The sequence below is a fragment of the Anser cygnoides genome, chromosome Z, assembly GCF_040182565.1.
Source record: "Anser cygnoides isolate HZ-2024a breed goose chromosome Z, Taihu_goose_T2T_genome, whole genome shotgun sequence".
NCBI classification, from domain to species: Eukaryota; Metazoa; Chordata; class Aves; order Anseriformes; family Anatidae; genus Anser; species Anser cygnoides.
Window position 1 is genome coordinate 42,438,305 of NC_089912.1, and position 17,330 is coordinate 42,455,634.

A 17,330-nucleotide genomic window follows, 5' to 3' on the forward strand; every position below is an offset into this window, starting at 1 on the left:
GAAATGAAAAAAAAAAAAAAAAAGCCCCTGGTAATGCTAGCCTGAAGATCTAGATCCCTATGTTGAGTTAAAGCAGGTCTCCTGCTCCAGGTTGTGCTAGCTGGTGAGTGTCAGTTTTTGAATGCCTGAGTTGAGACAACCCAAACGCTGGCTGAAACTGGTGGGAGCTAGGTTTGAATACATGAAGTGCAGTGTAATGCTTCACATCTCTGACATGGCACTGACTATGTGCAGTTACTTTTTATCTTCAATTCTCAATGCCTCAGGTCCCAGGCAATAAAATGGATGAAAAAACAAACAAACAAACAAACAAAAAAACCACTCTGTTAATTAAATAATTTTGGAGACATGATTTAGACTTGATGAGCATCATCGTATGTTTAAAAATATGACTCTAAGAGTCCTGCGAGAACCTTGAGGAATTTGGCTTCAGAATACTTTGAATAGTGTGACATTAATAAGGCAGGAGATCCTGCAAAGAACAAGAGGAATGAAACAAGTATATCCAATAGTTGCTCATTAAGGGTATGGAGTCTCTTTCATGCAGTGAATGAAGCACAGAAGAAAAAGCATATACCTAAAGATTGCATCACAATTTATAAGCATATGGAGGCTAAATTAAGTTTGCAAAGATGACTTTTGGAGTTCTCCACTGCAGTTTTATTACTTCTTGAATGAATTTTTCTGTGAAGCATATTGTTAGGTCTTTCAGTGCACTCCAGCAACCAGTAAATTCTGTTTCAATATCACTGTCCTCAAATTATTCCATCACATTATATATGTAAAAAGATGTAGTGGGTTTACGTGGCAAGGTTTTGGTAGCAGGGGGCTATAGGGGTGGCTTCTCTGAGAAGGATCTAGAACCTGCCCCATGTTAGGTAAGGGCCCCGCTGCTGACCAGAGCCAAGCCAATAAGTGATGTTGTTTTGCACCTCTGTGATAGCATATTTAAGACAGGGAAAAGAAAAACGCTGTACCACACAGCAGCTGGGAGAGTGAGAGGAGTGAGGAACAGCCTTGCAGGCGCCAAGGTCAGTGAAGAAGGAGGGGGAGAGGTGCTCCAGGCGCCGGAGCAGAAGTCCCCTGGGGCCTGTGGTGAGGACCATGGTGAAGCAGGCTGTCCCCCTGCAGCCCATGGAGTACCACGGTGGAGCAGGGTTCCACGCTGCAGCCCGTGGAGGAGACCACGGTGGAGCAGGTGGACCTGCACTGACGGAGGCTGCAGCCTGTGGAGGACCCCTGCCGGAGCAGATTCTGGGCCGGAGCTGCAGCCCGTGGAGAGGAGCCCACGCAGGAGCAGGTGATCTGGCAGGAGCTGCTGCCCGTGGGGGACCCAGGTTGGAGCAGTTTGCTCCCGGGGGATGGACCCTGTGGTAGGGACCCATATCTGGAGCAGTTCTTGAAGAGCTGCTGCCTGTGGGCAGCCCATGCCGGATCAGTTCAGCAAGGACTGCATCCCGTGGGAGGGACCCCACAGCACAGGGGATGAGTGACTGAGAAGGAGCGGCAGAGAAGAAGTGCTATAGACTGACCATAACCCCCATTCCCCCCTTCCCCTGTGCCGCTCGGGGGGAGAAGGTGGAAGAGGGCAGATGGGGGGGAAGGCGTTTTTGGTTTCTTTCCTTTGATTCTCACTTCTCTAGCTTGTTAGTAATAGGCAATAAATCTTACTATCTCCCTATGCTGAGTCTGTTTTGCCCATCACGATAATTGTTAAGTGATCTTCCCATCCTTATCTCAACCCTTGAGCCCTTTGCATCATATTTTTATCCCCCTTTCCCTTTGAGGAGGGGGAGTAAGAGAGCGGTTGTGGTGGAGCTCGGCCGCCCACCCGAGTAAAACCATCACAAAAGAACAAAATAATATGAGAAGAACTTTTTCATCTTTGCTTTAGTATGTGCAGAGCACATAGACATTTTGACAGGGTAACTGCAAAATATTATTAGTTTATTTACATAATAAAAAGGCTCAAAGTTCCCTAAGATATCCACATTCAAGAATTCAAACATCCGTTTTTATCTCATGCTTATTTTCAAAGGAAAGTATGCAAAATAAGTATGTTTAAAGCAGAATAATAATTAGTAACTTGCCAAAAGCAAACTTATCTCCCATATTACATTCCTTACTTGCTCTGTACATAACTTGCTTTTATTTTAAAGGCCTTTATATGAGCTGTTATTTCTACTCATTTGCTTTTTATGTCCAAATAATAAGGGTTAATGGTGTATTTTCAGCTGTTTGGTCTTTCTTTCTATAAACCTTAGAAGACAAAAAGTACCAGAATGCAGAAAGAGGACTGTAAACCTTTGGTGTGTTTTTTGCTGTTTGACATAATAGTTGAGGTTATGTAAGATCAGGTGTCTCTTTGAGTGTCACAAATAAGAACAAAGGTAATTCAGGTTCTCACTAGCCTAAAAATGGACAAGAGATAAATTTAAATGTGGGATGTTGGTAATGAGGTCAGGCACAGTGAAATGATTATATTCCACTTATCTTTTCCCTACTGAACTTGCTAAAAGTACCAGAGAAATTCAGAAGATTTTAAAATATGAAACACAGCTTTCTGGTGACTTGGTGTGTATAAAAACCAAGAAGGGGATCATCTGTGGCTTTATAAAACACACATTAAAATTTGCTGTCTTCTACTTTTCTCAGCTTTGTGGAGGATACAACATCTTGTTAATGATGTTCTACGTGGAAACAGAATAAGCTGTTTCTCCTGAATTTAGGTCCTGGACTTCTTTAGTGCTGTTTTAAGAAATACTTACATCTTTACTTATGAGATCTTTTGAGACATAATGGATTATAATATAAACTACCCAGCATGGAAGGTGAGAATTGCAATAATGCATTTTTTAAGTGCTCAGCCTGTTTTTCATGGGGTAGACATTCCCCTCGTGCAGAGTTATGGGATCAGTTAAACTAGTACAATGCCAAGGATATTTTGGGAGGCTCAGCAAGCACAGTGGCTGTCATTAATACAAACTAACTTTGCACGTCAAGGAGAAGGAAGAAAGGAAATGGGCTAATACCTAAGACAATTAGTTTCCTAGTTAAATAAAGACTTCTAAATTTGAGAATGTTTATGATCCAGAGTGAGGACCTGAATTTGAGGAAGAGCTCATGCTTCTTTTTGCTTTTATTACACTACAGATTATCTACTATATAGATATAGTGGATTAATTTATTTACTAATAGATTTATTTTTTTTCTTTTTTCTAGCACCAAAATCCTTGAAAAGGATTTTAACAATGATGTGGTTCTTCAGCATTTTCATCCTATTTTGTACTAATATTTTGTGGGGATTGATATACATTTTTTTCCCCTGGAAGAGGTATCTAGACCTGCTATGGTGAAGCTTCCACCAGACTACATAAAGGTTGATCTTATGGATTAAACACTGGGCTAGGGTGCATGTGGCCATGGAATTCTAATTCTCTATTTCAAACTTTATGTGAGCAATGTAATTTCTCTGCACTCCATTTCACTGTTTTCAGAAGGGGATGATCACCCATTCTAACCTCACAGGGACAGATGCTTGCAAGATCAGTACTCAAGTAAGTATTAATCCGGCCAAAATAACAGCAGTAAAGATGCTAAAACCCAGGACTATTTAGAAAACACCAAAACCAGCTAATAGTCTTGCAAAATTTATATCAAAAGAGAGTGCTGAATAATCAATACAGCACATTGGCCCATTCTTTCCTTTATTCATACTCTTCTTGTCCAGTCCTCTCTTTTCAAATGTCATTAAATCTAAATTTTTGCACCTTATAACTCAAATTGCTAGGCTTTTTTTTTTTTTTCTTTTTTTTTTTTTTTCTTAGTTAATCTCTTGCTTCTCACCGGAGTTATGTACATTTGTGATAACTGATGACTTGAAACACAGTCATTTACAAGAGAACTCCTTCACATAAAGTTTTCAGTAGTGAAATGAATAGACAGTACTAGCCAAGAGCCATATATGAAAAGCCTGTAATTTTAGCATTTGCCCCTCTTCTGACACACAGGTCCATGACCACTTCTCCAGGCAAGCCAGCCATGCAAGGTGAGTGGAGGGACAGCAGGCAGCTGATGGCATTGGCAGCAAGAGCTGCTGCTGGGCCCTGCGTAAAGACCCAGGTGCCAAGGCCAGAGCCACGTCCGGCCCTGCATGCCTAAGACTCGCTACAGAAGCTGAGCTGCGTGAGGCTCTGCAGGCAGCCAGGAAGAAAGCTGTGAGCTGACTGGGCCCCACTGCTGTGGGGCTACACAGGGGCAGAGGTCTGCCTTGAGAGGAGAACCCCAGCTGGACAAGATCAGAAACCTTAAGGGGAGCCACATGACCTTCAGATGTATCCCACTACTCAGACTCAGGAGTAATGCATATGCTGTCATGTAATCAACTTCAGGAGTTTGACGCAAATCAATGACTTCTTTTTGATGGCAATTTTCTCCCCTTTTTCTTTTCCTCATCCAAGGATCCTATTCACAAAGTATTCTCCTGAAAGCTGCTGAAACAAATTATAAAAGAAAGTGTATTTCTGGCATGGAATCTTCTATAAGGTGTTGCATATGTAGAAACATTGCCTGCACTGTACGCTGGCAATGCTTTTCTCTTCCTTGACTTCACAGTGTAGCCAGCTTTCATGGGCTTTTGACAGTTGCTAGGTCTGCTTAAGCAGTCTAAACACATGCAAATCACACCTATGGTCAACATTTTTGGGGAAATTCAAGCAGGGGATGCTCTTCTTCTCTTCTGGACCTAAGGCTCACCAGCTGCTCTGAGGTATTCCCCAGGCCCCAAGGACTTACTGTGTCCAGTCTGGGGGGTTCCCACAAATGCTACCTCTTGGCTATGCTTTGGGCACTGTCAAGTAGAGATGCAGCTGCAGATACACAGGAGAAAAAGCAATGAACTAGAATGACTAGCAATGACTAGAAAACATTTCTTATTCTCACAATGCACAGATGTTTCCAGTGGCATCCATTCACACTCTGAGGGGAAACAGAGATTTTGGAAGACGTAGGTAGAGGCTGATTTTGTAAGCTAGAAGAACTCCAGAGATGAGAGAACTCGGTTCAGGTGCCCACTTCAAAGCCTATGTAATTCATATCAGTTCCTCTAATGGTATTGTGCAAAAATTAAAACAAAACAAAACAAAACACATTATCCCTCTCTTACTCCCCCTCCTCAAAGGGAAAGGGAGAGAAAATACTATGAAAAGGGCTCAAGGGTTGCGATAAGGACAGGGAGATCGATCAAAAAATTATCATGATGGGTTAAACCGACTCAGTGTAGGGAGATTAGTAAACATTATTGCCTATAACTAACAAGCTAGAGAAGTGAGAAACAAAGAAAAGAAACAAAAAACACCTTCCACCCATCCACCCTCTTCCACTTCCACCCCCCAAGCACTGCAATGGAACAGGGAAGTGGGGGTTGCAGTCACTCTATAGCACTTCGTCTCTGCTGCTCCTTCACGGTCACTCTCTGCCCCTGCTCCACGTGGGGTCCCTCCCACGGGATGCCGTCCTTCCCGAACTGAGCCTGCGGGGGCTGCCCACAGGCAGCAGCTCTTCAAGACCTACTCTCATATGGCTCCGTACCACGGGGTCCATCCCCCAGGAGCAAACTGCTCCAGCACGGGTCCCCCACGGGCGGCAGCTCCCCCCAGACCCCCTGCTCCTGCGTGGGCTCCTCTCCACGGGCTGCAGCTCCGGCTCGGGGCCTGCTCCTGCGGGGGCTCTCCATGGGCCGCAGCCTCCTCCAGGCCACATCCACCTGCTCCACCGGGGGCTCCTCCACGGGCTGCAGCGTGGAGATCTGCTCCGTGTGGGACCCATGGGCTGCAGGGGGACAGCCTGCTCCACCAGGGGCCTCTCCACAGGCCGCAGGGGAACATGTGCTGCGTGCTTGGAGCACCTCCTGCCCTCCTGCTGCACTGATTAGGGGCTGGTGGGCTGGTATTTCTTATTTTCTACTGAACTGGTGTTTCTGTATTTCTTCTTTCCATATATATAGATATCATTCCCTGCTGTTTACGGCAGCGCCCAGGATCTTGAAGGGAAGGAGAGAAAAGCAGAAAGGATAGACTGCTTTCTCCATTGATAGGAGAAAAATCCCAAAGAGAAAGCCAAGGGCTGCCTTTGACCTGGATTGGGAGGACCCAGAAGGCTGGCCTGCAGTGCTGCGGTGTAGGCTTTGGGACTTTGGAGAGTTTGGGACTGTCCCCTGCAGCCTCCAAGTCAGGCACGAGGTGGTTCCATCGAATACAGCCTCCTGCTGGCTGTGCCTGGAGACATGGGGCCTGGCCAGGGCGACAAGGCCAAGGCCTCAGTGATTGATGGCAGAGATGGGTGCTGAACACAAGGCAGAAGCAATGGGGATGGCGCAGATGGTGTAATCGTGGTAGCCCTGGATTCGTGTACCAGGGCCAGAGCAAGCCCTGAGAACTCATTGTGATGTCCCCCAATGAGGGAGTGTGACTGCCTCATGCAATGGACTGTGACTGTGTTCCCTGCTGCTTATATGCAGGCGCAGAGTCTGATCCTGCTGGCTGGTTCCCACACTCCGGCTGAGCGTTTACGTGAGGTCTGGAGTGAGGAGCAAGTTTGGCCTTGGTGCTGGTGTCGTGCCCTGGGAGTTGCTGCAGCAGCTCTCGGTGCCATTCCCAGAGCCACTGGAGCTTCTTCTGCGGTCCTGCCTGGTTCAGGCCGCCAGGAGACCCAGGAGGAGCGCTCGAGGCAGCAGAGGTGAGCACTGCGGGGACAGATCCCCCTGGGCAGCTGGAAGAGCTTCCTCCTTGATGACCTGGAGATCTCTTCCAGATGCCCGTCCCTCAGTCAGCACCTGACCAGGGCCTCTCTGCCTTCTGCAGTGTGACACCTGCTGTGCCAGTGCCAGTGAGAGGAGCAGGCCATACCCCATTGCTCTCCCCTGCCCCTGTCAGGAGGTGGAGAACATGGCCACAGCGCTGGACAGTCGCTGCCCCATATGTCTGGACAGCTGGGATGACGCCAGCTACGTGCTGCCATGCCTCCACCAGTTCTGTTTTCGGTGTATCCAGCGGTGGGCCGAGAGCAAGCCTGAGTGCCCCCTGTGCAAGAGGACTGTCACCTCCATCGTGCACTCAGTGCGGGCGGATGACAAGTTTAAAGAAGTCACCATCGCAGCGTCTGCAGAGGCATTGGACGTCGGCCACGCAGCTGCCCCTGGCCCCCAGCACCCCTCAGGATCCCAACCACAGGCCGCGGGCCCGCTGCCTGGGGCTCCTGTGGGCGGCCTCCATCCCACCACCTGGGCCTTCATCTTCCGCCTGTACCCGCAGGTCCTCCAGCCCCTGCTGCCCTGGCTGCGCCGTGAGCTGGAGCAGCTGCTGGGGGCTGACACCCGGGCAGCGTCTGAAGCGCAGCACCTCGTCATCTCCAGCCTGCGCTTCTTTGGCCTAGACGAGGGCGCCCTGGCCCTGCTGCTGCGCACCTCCCTGCGAAGGCACACGGCTGGCTTTGTGCGCCAGCTCATTGACACCTCTGCGCAGCAGTGCAGCGGGGAGGTCCACCGCCTGCTGGGCCGGGAGGAACCCCATGCTGCTGCCTCCGGCCCCTCTGCCTCTCCTGAGGGGAATCCTGCCCCCGGCCCAGTGCCCTCCCGCAGCCCTGAGGCAGCCAACATGGAGGAGATCCCCAGCACCTCAGCAGCAGTTGCCCTTCATGGGGGTCCCAGCCGCCCCCTCTCCGCCCAGGAAGAGCCTCACGAGGAGCAAGGGGAGGCTGCAGCAGGGCCCTCCACTGCCAGCCGGGTCAGGGACCGCTCACGCAGGACGCCCCAGCGGCCTCCAAGGAGGAGGGCCACCAGCTCCCAGGACTCTCTGCCAACCAAGGAGAGGCCACCCCGCTGCTGAGATGACAAGAGTGCCCCAGCAGCTGGCAAAACCAGGGCTGGGCCAGCAGACAGGGCTTCATCAGCAGTAGGGGACCAGCGTACTCTGCTGAGGACTTTCCATCTTACCATGTGGAAAGAAAATAAAGACATTAAAATGACAAAGTCTCCTCGTGTCTCTGTAGAGTCTCCGGTTTCGTCATCCCCACCCCTGCTGCCTTCTCCCCACCACTTCCTTGCACTTCTGCTTGGCCCTGAGGCCGGGGGGTCAGTCTAGAGGGAGCGGGCGTCCAACTGTGCCGCCCTTGGCTTGGCAGTGGGGGCCCTTAATGTTGCTGGCTCCTTCTTCACGTGCCGGCCACAATTTCTTTGCTCCCCTTTGTTCTCGGAAGCATGTGCTGCCCAGCTCTGGGCTGGCAGCAGGCCCCAGCGGAGGTGTCTCCAGCCTGGGGTCTCCCAGGCCAGCCCGTGTCACAGTGCTTATCACATGAGAGCTGGTGTCCTCCCCACCACACCCTCAGGATGGGGCAGGGCCCTTTGGCCTTGCACGGCCCCTTTCCTGGGAGCCGGCAGCCGTGTGCTGGGCACTCCGTTGAGTGCCACAGAAATGGCTTTGGCAGGACCTCTTTCCCCTGGGTTGGGTGACACGGCACTGAGGCTCTGCTCAGCCTCTCTGGGCAACCTGTTCCAGTGCCTCAACATGCAGTCTTCCAATACCTCATGGCGGTTACGGGAAAACTGGAGAGCGACTCTGCATCAGGGAGTATAGTGATTGGAGAACGACAGAATTTCTTCCTTACATCTAATCAAAATCTACCCTTTTTTAGTTGCAAGCCTTTACTGTCTGGCCTATCACTACACTTCCCTACTGGTAGGCTGCAGAGCCTTCTCTTCTCCGGGCTGAACAACCCCAACTCTCTCAGCCTGCCCTCGTAGAAGAGGTGCTCTAGCCATCTTTGTGGTCTTCCTCTCTACTTGTTCCGATACTTTTGTGTCCTTCACATGCTGGCAGCCCCACAGCTGAACACAGTGCTCCACGTGGAGTCTCACTGGAGCAGAGTAGAGGGGGACAATCATCTCCCTCCACCTGCTGGCCATGCCCTTTTTTTGATGCAGCCCAGGATGCAGTTGGCTTTCTGGGCTGCAAGCACACATTGCCAGCTTATGTTGAGCTTCTCAAAATTCATTCTCCACCCAGCTTGTATCTGTGCTTGAGATTGCCATGGCCCAGATGCAGGACCTTGCACTTGGCCTTGTTGAACTTCAGCAGGTTCACACAGGCCCACGTCTCAAGCCTGTCCTGGTTCCTCTGGATGCCATCCTTTTGCTCCAGTGTGTTGATGGTACCACACAGCTTGGTGTTCCTGTTTTGCAAGGAAGTGAATTGCTTAGGAAAAAAAAAAAAAAGGAAAAAGTACTGTGATGAGATTTGGCACTCCTGTGGTGGTTTCACTCAGGTGGGAAGCTGAGCTCCAGCACAAGCGTTCTCTCACTCCCCCTCCTCAAAGGGAAAAGGGGAGAATATATGATGCAAAGGGCTCAAGCTCTGAGGTAAGGATGGGAGATCGCTCAGCAATTATCGTGACGAGCAAAACAGACTCAGTGTAGGGAGATAATAAACATTATTGCCTATTACTAACAAGGTAGAGAAGTGAGAAACAAAGGAAAGAAACCAAAAACACCTTCTTCTCATCCCTCTTCCATTTTCCTCCCCCCCCTCCAAGTGGCGTAGGTGAATGGGGAAGTGGGGTTTGCAGTCAGTCCATAGCACTTTGTCTCCACCACTCCTTCACGATCACTTTCTGCCCCTGCTCTACGTGGGGTCCCTCCCACGGGATGCCATCCTTCCTGAACTGCTCCATGCCTGGAGCACCTCCTGCCCTCCTTCTGCACTGACCTGGGGGTCTGCAGGGATGGTTCTCACTCCTCACTCTCCTAGCCACTGTTGTGCAGCAGTGCTTTTTTTTTTTTTCCTTTTTTTTTTTTCCTTTTTTTTTTCCCCTTTCTTAAATCTGCTCTCACAGAGGCGCAAACAGCATCGCTTACTGGTTCAAGTCCGGCCAGCAGCAGTCTCCTTATCTAACATGGTGCAGCTTTTGCATTCTTCTCACAGAAGCCATCCCTACAGCTCCCCGCTACGAAAACCTTGCCACATAAACACTGTACAGTTCCCAAACCAGTACTTGTCACTTTTTGATAGGTTCAGTGGACACCAGGTAAGCAGGTGTTTGATGGCACTCATGTAGTTTTGGTAATCCAGAGGTAGCACTTATCTCTAGCACTGGTTTTCAACCAGCAAACTCTCTCCATCGAATTTGTCCATGACCCTTTTAAATTACAGGTCTTTACAGGTTCCCGTCGTGGTGACCGAGCTGAGGCTCTCGTCCTCAACATGGCATTTAACTCTGGACTGTCCATTAATGTCGGTCCTTAGCAGCACTAGCAATGGTTCAGTGAATGGAGCTGGGGAAAATCAGAAACATCACTTAGCGTTGGGGTAGCCTTGGGGTCAAAGCCACACTTTGCTATTCAGTCAGTGTCTGTCCCAGTGTTTGAGTGCACTGTGAATTTTGCAGGGTGAATGGTGGGGTTCTTCCAGTCTCCAGTCACCCAGGTGGCAATCGCTAAAGCAGTGCTGCTGGAGTGGATTTCTGTATTTCTTCCTTCCATATATATAGATATCATTCCCTGCTGTTTACGGCAGCGCCCCAGAATCTTGAAGGGAAGGAGAGGAAAGCAGAAAGGATAGACTGCTTTCTCCATTGATAGGAGAAAAATCCCAAAGAGAAAGCCAAGGGCTGCCTTTGACCTGGATTGGGAGGACCCAGAAGGCTGGCCTGCAGTGCTGCGGTGTAGGCTTTGGGACTTTGGAGAGTTTGGGACTGTCCCCTGCAGCCTCCAAGTCAGGCACGAGGTGGTTCCATCGAATACAGCCTCCTGCTGGCTGTGCCTGGAGACATGGGGCCTGGCCAGGGCGACAAGGCCAAGGCCTCAGTGATTGATGGCAGAGATGGGTGCTGAACACAAGGCAGAAGCAATGGGGATGGCGCAGATGGTGTAATCGTGGTAGCCCTGGATTCGTGTACCAGGGCCAGAGCAAGCCCTGAGAACTCATTGTGATGTCCCCCAATGAGGGAGTGTGACTGCCTCATGCAATGGACTGTGACTGTGTTCCCTGCTGCTTATATGCAGGCGCAGAGTCTGATCCTGCTGGCTGGTTCCCACACTCCGGCTGAGCGTTTACGTGAGGTCTGGAGTGAGGAGCAAGTTTGGCCTTGGTGCTGGTGTCGTGCCCTGGGAGTTGCTGCAGCAGCTCTCGGTGCCATTCCCAGAGCCACTGGAGCTTCTTCTGCGGTCCTGCCTGGTTCAGGCCGCCAGGAGACCCAGGAGGAGCGCTCGAGGCAGCAGAGGTGAGCACTGCGGGGACAGATCCCCCTGGGCAGCTGGAAGAGCTTCCTCCTTGATGACCTGGAGATCTCTTCCAGATGCCCGTCCCTCAGTCAGCACCTGACCAGGGCCTCTCTGCCTTCTGCAGTGTGACACCTGCTGTGCCAGTGCCAGTGAGAGGAGCAGGCCATACCCCATTGCTCTCCCCTGCCCCTGTCAGGAGGTGGAGAACATGGCCACAGCGCTGGACAGTCGCTGCCCCATATGTCTGGACAGCTGGGATGACGCCAGCTACGTGCTGCCATGCCTCCACCAGTTCTGTTTTCGGTGTATCCAGCGGTGGGCCGAGAGCAAGCCTGAGTGCCCCCTGTGCAAGAGGACTGTCACCTCCATCGTGCACTCAGTGCGGGCGGATGACAAGTTTAAAGAAGTCACCATCGCAGCGTCTGCAGAGGCATTGGACGTCGGCCACGCAGCTGCCCCTGGCCCCCAGCACCCCTCAGGATCCCAACCACAGGCCGCGGGCCCGCTGCCTGGGGCTCCTGTGGGCGGCCTCCATCCCACCACCTGGGCCTTCATCTTCCGCCTGTACCCGCAGGTCCTCCAGCCCCTGCTGCCCTGGCTGCGCCGTGAGCTGGAGCAGCTGCTGGGGGCTGACACCCGGGCAGCGTCTGAAGCGCAGCACCTCGTCATCTCCAGCCTGCGCTTCTTTGGCCTAGACGAGGGCGCCCTGGCCCTGCTGCTGCGCACCTCCCTGCGAAGGCACACGGCTGGCTTTGTGCGCCAGCTCATTGACACCTCTGCGCAGCAGTGCAGCGGGGAGGTCCACCGCCTGCTGGGCCGGGAGGAACCCCATGCTGCTGCCTCCGGCCCCTCTGCCTCTCCTGAGGGGAATCCTGCCCCCGGCCCAGTGCCCTCCCGCAGCCCTGAGGCAGCCAACATGGAGGAGATCCCCAGCACCTCAGCAGCAGTTGCCCTTCATGGGGGTCCCAGCCGCCCCCTCTCCGCCCAGGAAGAGCCTCACGAGGAGCAAGGGGAGGCTGCAGCAGGGCCCTCCACTGCCAGCCGGGTCAGGGACCGCTCACGCAGGACGCCCCAGCGGCCTCCAAGGAGGAGGGCCACCAGCTCCCAGGACTCTCTGCCAACCAAGGAGAGGCCACCCCGCTGCTGAGATGACAAGAGTGCCCCAGCAGCTGGCAAAACCAGGGCTGGGCCAGCAGACAGGGCTTCATCAGCAGTAGGGGACCAGCGTACTCTGCTGAGGACTTTCCATCTTACCATGTGGAAAGAAAATAAAGACATTAAAATGACAAAGTCTCCTCGTGTCTCTGTAGAGTCTCCGGTTTCGTCATCCCCACCCCTGCTGCCTTCTCCCCACCACTTCCTTGCACTTCTGCTTGGCCCTGAGGCCGGGGGGTCAGTCTAGAGGGAGCGGGCGTCCAACTGTGCCGCCCTTGGCTTGGCAGTGGGGGCCCTTAATGTTGCTGGCTCCTTCTTCACGTGCCGGCCACAATTTCTTTGCTCCCCTTTGTTCTCGGAAGCATGTGCTGCCCAGCTCTGGGCTGGCAGCAGGCCCCAGCGGAGGTGTCTCCAGCCTGGGGTCTCCCAGGCCAGCCCGTGTCACAGTGCTTATCACATGAGAGCTGGTGTCCTCCCCACCACACCCTCAGGATGGGGCAGGGCCCTTTGGCCTTGCACGGCCCCTTTCCTGGGAGCCGGCAGCCGTGTGCTGGGCACTCCGTTGAGTGCCACAGAAATGGCTTTGGCAGGACCTCTTTCCCCTGGGTTGGGTGACACGGCACTGAGGCTCTGCTCAGCCTCTCTGGGCAACCTGTTCCAGTGCCTCAACATGCAGTCTTCCAATACCTCATGGCGGTTACGGGAAAACTGGAGAGCGACTCTGCATCAGGGAGTATAGTGATTGGAGAACGACAGAATTTCTTCCTTACATCTAATCAAAATCTACCCTTTTTTAGTTGCAAGCCTTTACTGTCTGGCCTATCACTACACTTCCCTACTGGTAGGCTGCAGAGCCTTCTCTTCTCCGGGCTGAACAACCCCAACTCTCTCAGCCTGCCCTCGTAGAAGAGGTGCTCTAGCCATCTTTGTGGTCTTCCTCTCTACTTGTTCCGATACTTTTGTGTCCTTCACATGCTGGCAGCCCCACAGCTGAACACAGTGCTCCACGTGGAGTCTCACTGGAGCAGAGTAGAGGGGGACAATCATCTCCCTCCACCTGCTGGCCATGCCCTTTTTTTGATGCAGCCCAGGATGCAGTTGGCTTTCTGGGCTGCAAGCACACATTGCCAGCTTATGTTGAGCTTCTCAAAATTCATTCTCCACCCAGCTTGTATCTGTGCTTGAGATTGCCATGGCCCAGATGCAGGACCTTGCACTTGGCCTTGTTGAACTTCAGCAGGTTCACACAGGCCCACGTCTCAAGCCTGTCCTGGTTCCTCTGGATGCCATCCTTTTGCTCCAGTGTGTTGATGGTACCACACAGCTTGGTGTTCCTGTTTTGCAAGGAAGTGAATTGCTTAGGAAAAAAAAAAAAAAGGAAAAAGTACTGTGATGAGATTTGGCACTCCTGTGGTGGTTTCACTCAGGTGGGAAGCTGAGCTCCAGCACAAGCGTTCTCTCACTCCCCCTCCTCAAAGGGAAAAGGGGAGAATATATGATGCAAAGGGCTCAAGCTCTGAGGTAAGGATGGGAGATCGCTCAGCAATTATCGTGACGAGCAAAACAGACTCAGTGTAGGGAGATAATAAACATTATTGCCTATTACTAACAAGGTAGAGAAGTGAGAAACAAAGGAAAGAAACCAAAAACACCTTCTTCTCATCCCTCTTCCATTTTCCTCCCCCCCCTCCAAGTGGCGTAGGTGAATGGGGAAGTGGGGTTTGCAGTCAGTCCATAGCACTTTGTCTCCACCACTCCTTCACGATCACTTTCTGCCCCTGCTCTACGTGGGGTCCCTCCCACGGGATGCCATCCTTCCTGAACTGCTCCATGCCTGGAGCACCTCCTGCCCTCCTTCTGCACTGACCTGGGGGTCTGCAGGGATGGTTCTCACTCCTCACTCTCCTAGCCACTGTTGTGCAGCAGTGCTTTTTTTTTTTTTCCTTTTTTTTTTTTCCTTTTTTTTTTCCCCTTTCTTAAATCTGCTCTCACAGAGGCGCAAACAGCATCGCTTACTGGTTCAAGTCCGGCCAGCAGCAGTCTCCTTATCTAACATGGTGCAGCTTTTGCATTCTTCTCACAGAAGCCATCCCTACAGCTCCCCGCTACGAAAACCTTGCCACATAAACACTGTACAGTTCCCAAACCAGTACTTGTCACTTTTTGATAGGTTCAGTGGACACCAGGTAAGCAGGTGTTTGATGGCACTCATGTAGTTTTGGTAATCCAGAGGTAGCACTTATCTCTAGCACTGGTTTTCAACCAGCAAACTCTCTCCATCGAATTTGTCCATGACCCTTTTAAATTACAGGTCTTTACAGGTTCCCGTCGTGGTGACCGAGCTGAGGCTCTCGTCCTCAACATGGCATTTAACTCTGGACTGTCCATTAATGTCGGTCCTTAGCAGCACTAGCAATGGTTCAGTGAATGGAGCTGGGGAAAATCAGAAACATCACTTAGCGTTGGGGTAGCCTTGGGGTCAAAGCCACACTTTGCTATTCAGTCAGTGTCTGTCCCAGTGTTTGAGTGCACTGTGAATTTTGCAGGGTGAATGGTGGGGTTCTTCCAGTCTCCAGTCACCCAGGTGGCAATCGCTAAAGCAGTGCTGCTGGAGTGGATTTCTGTATTTCTTCCTTCCATATATATAGATATCATTCCCTGCTGTTTACGGCAGCGCCCCAGAATCTTGAAGGGAAGGAGAGGAAAGCAGAAAGGATAGACTGCTTTCTCCATTGATAGGAGAAAAATCCCAAAGAGAAAGCCAAGGGCTGCCTTTGACCTGGATTGGGAGGACCCAGAAGGCTGGCCTGCAGTGCTGCGGTGTAGGCTTTGGGACTTTGGAGAGTTTGGGACTGTCCCCTGCAGCCTCCAAGTCAGGCACGAGGTGGTTCCATCGAATACAGCCTCCTGCTGGCTGTGCCTGGAGACATGGGGCCTGGCCAGGGCGACAAGGCCAAGGCCTCAGTGATTGATGGCAGAGATGGGTGCTGAACACAAGGCAGAAGCAATGGGGATGGCGCAGATGGTGTAATCGTGGTAGCCCTGGATTCGTGTACCAGGGCCAGAGCAAGCCCTGAGAACTCATTGTGATGTCCCCCAATGAGGGAGTGTGACTGCCTCATGCAATGGACTGTGTTCCCTGCTGCTTATATGCAGGCGCAGAGTCCGATCCTGCTGGCTGGTTCCCACACTCCGGCTGAGCGTTTACGTGAGGTCTGGAGTGAGGAGCAAGTTTGGCCTTGGTGCTGGTGTCGTGCCCTGGGAGTTGCTGCAGCAGCTCTCGGTGCCATTCCCAGAGCCATTGGAGCTTCTTCTGCGGTCCTGCCTGGTTCAGGCCGCCAGGAGACCCAGGAGGAGCGCTCGAGGCAGCAGAGGTGAGCACTGCGGGGACAGATCCCCCTGGGCAGCTGGAAGAGCTTCCTCCTTGATGACCTGGAGATCTCTTCCAGATGCCCGTCCCTCAGTCAGCACCTGACCAGGGCCTCTCTGCCTTCTGCAGTGTGACACCTGCTGTGCCAGTGCCAGTGAGAGGAGCAGGCCATACCCCATTGCTCTCCCCTGCCCCTGTCAGGAGGTGGAGAACATGGCCACAGCGCTGGACAGTCGCTGCCCCATATGTCTGGACAGCTGGGATGACGCCAGCTACGTGCTGCCATGCCTCCACCAGTTCTGTTTTCGGTGTATCCAGCGGTGGGCCGAGAGCAAGCCTGAGTGCCCCCTGTGCAAGAGGACTGTCACCTCCATCGTGCACTCAGTGCGGGCGGATGACAAGTTTAAAGAAGTCACCATCGCAGCGTCTGCAGAGGCATTGGACGTCGGCCACGCAGCTGCCCCTGGCCCCCAGCACCCCTCAGGATCCCAACCACAGGCCGCGGGCCCGCTGCCTGGGGCTCCTGTGGGCGGCCTCCATCCCACCACCTGGGCCTTCATCTTCCGCCTGTACCCGCAGGTCCTCCAGCCCCTGCTGCCCTGGCTGCGCCGTGAGCTGGAGCAGCTGCTGGGGGCTGACATCCGGGCAGCGTCTGAAGCGCAGCACCTCGTCATCTCCAGCCTGCGCTTCTTTGGCCTAGACGAGGGCGCCCTGGCCCTGCTGCTGCGCACCTCCCTGCGAAGGCACACGGCTGGCTTTGTGCGCCAGCTCATTGACACCTCTGCGCAGCAGTGCAGCGGGGAGGTCCACCGCCTGCTGGGCCGGGAGGAACCCCATGCTGCTGCCTCCGGCCCCTCTGCCTCTCCTGAGGGGAATCCTGCCCCTGGCCCAGTGCCCTCCCGCAGCCCTGAGGCAGCCAACATGGAGGAGATCCCCAGCACCTCAGCAGCAGTTGCCCTTCATGGGGGTCCCAGCCGCCCCCTCTCCGCCCAGGAAGAGCCTCACGAGGAGCAAGGGGAGGCTGCAGCAGGGCCCTCCACTGCCAGCCGGGTCAGGGACCGCTCACGCAGGACGCCCCAGCGGCCTCCAAGGAGGAGGGCCACCAGCTCCCAGGACTCTCTGCCAACCAAGGAGAGGCCACCCCGCTGCTGAGATGACAAGAGTGCCCCAGCAGCTGGCAAAACCAGGGCTGGGCCAGCAGACAGGGCTTCATCAGCAGTAGGGGACCAGCGTACTCTGCTGAGGACTTTCCATCTTACCATGTGGAAAGAAAATAAAGACATTAAAATGACAAAGTCTCCTCGTGTCTCTGTAGAGTCTCCGGTTTCGTCATCCCCACCCCTGCTGCCTTCTCCCCACCACTTCCTTGCACTTCTGCTTGGCCCTGAGGCCGGGGGGTCAGTCTAGAGGGAGCGGGCGTCCAACTGTGCCGCCCTTGGCTTGGCAGTGGGGGCCCTTAATGTTGCTGGCTCCTTCTTCACGTGCCGGCCACAATTTCTTTGCTCCCCTTTGTTCTCGGAAGCATGTGCTGCC

At 52.9% G+C, this 17,330-nt stretch overlaps 3 protein-coding genes across 3 annotated transcripts; all 3 read left to right on the top strand.

The window, feature by feature from the left end:
* Window positions 1-680: 680 nt before the first annotated feature.
* LOC106040418 (E3 ubiquitin-protein ligase Topors-like) lies at window positions 681-7,883 on the top strand. The gene is made up of 2 exons (XM_066988871.1): window positions 681-1,031; window positions 6,005-7,883. Exon 2 carries the CDS (start codon window positions 6,945-6,947, stop codon window positions 7,881-7,883), a length of 939 nt encoding a protein of 312 aa, XP_066844972.1. The 5' UTR covers window positions 681-1,031; window positions 6,005-6,944.
* Window positions 7,884-10,142: 2,259 nt separating this feature from the next.
* Window positions 10,143-12,419, top strand: LOC136789124 (E3 ubiquitin-protein ligase Topors-like). Its single transcript, XM_066988872.1, has 2 exons — window positions 10,143-11,271; window positions 11,397-12,419. Exon 2 carries the CDS (start codon window positions 11,481-11,483, stop codon window positions 12,417-12,419), a length of 939 nt encoding a protein of 312 aa, XP_066844973.1. The 5' UTR covers window positions 10,143-11,271; window positions 11,397-11,480.
* Window positions 12,420-14,642: 2,223 nt separating this feature from the next.
* LOC136789055 (E3 ubiquitin-protein ligase Topors-like) lies at window positions 14,643-16,957 on the top strand. Its single transcript, XM_066988436.1, has 2 exons — window positions 14,643-15,801; window positions 15,927-16,957. The coding sequence occupies exon 2, from the start codon at window positions 16,011-16,013 to the stop codon at window positions 16,947-16,949; it is 939 nt and encodes a 312-aa protein (XP_066844537.1). The 5' UTR covers window positions 14,643-15,801; window positions 15,927-16,010; the 3' UTR covers window positions 16,950-16,957.
* Window positions 16,958-17,330: the final 373 nt, after the last annotated feature.

What these genes read in the sequence shown, in the direction of transcription:
- LOC136789124 (XM_066988872.1), top strand. Translation starts at nt 11,481, where the DNA reads ATGGCCACAGCGCTGGACAGTCGCTGCCCCATATGTCTGGACAGCTGG.
- LOC106040418 (XM_066988871.1), top strand. Translation starts at nt 6,945, where the DNA reads ATGGCCACAGCGCTGGACAGTCGCTGCCCCATATGTCTGGACAGCTGG.
- LOC136789055 (XM_066988436.1), top strand. Translation starts at nt 16,011, where the DNA reads ATGGCCACAGCGCTGGACAGTCGCTGCCCCATATGTCTGGACAGCTGG.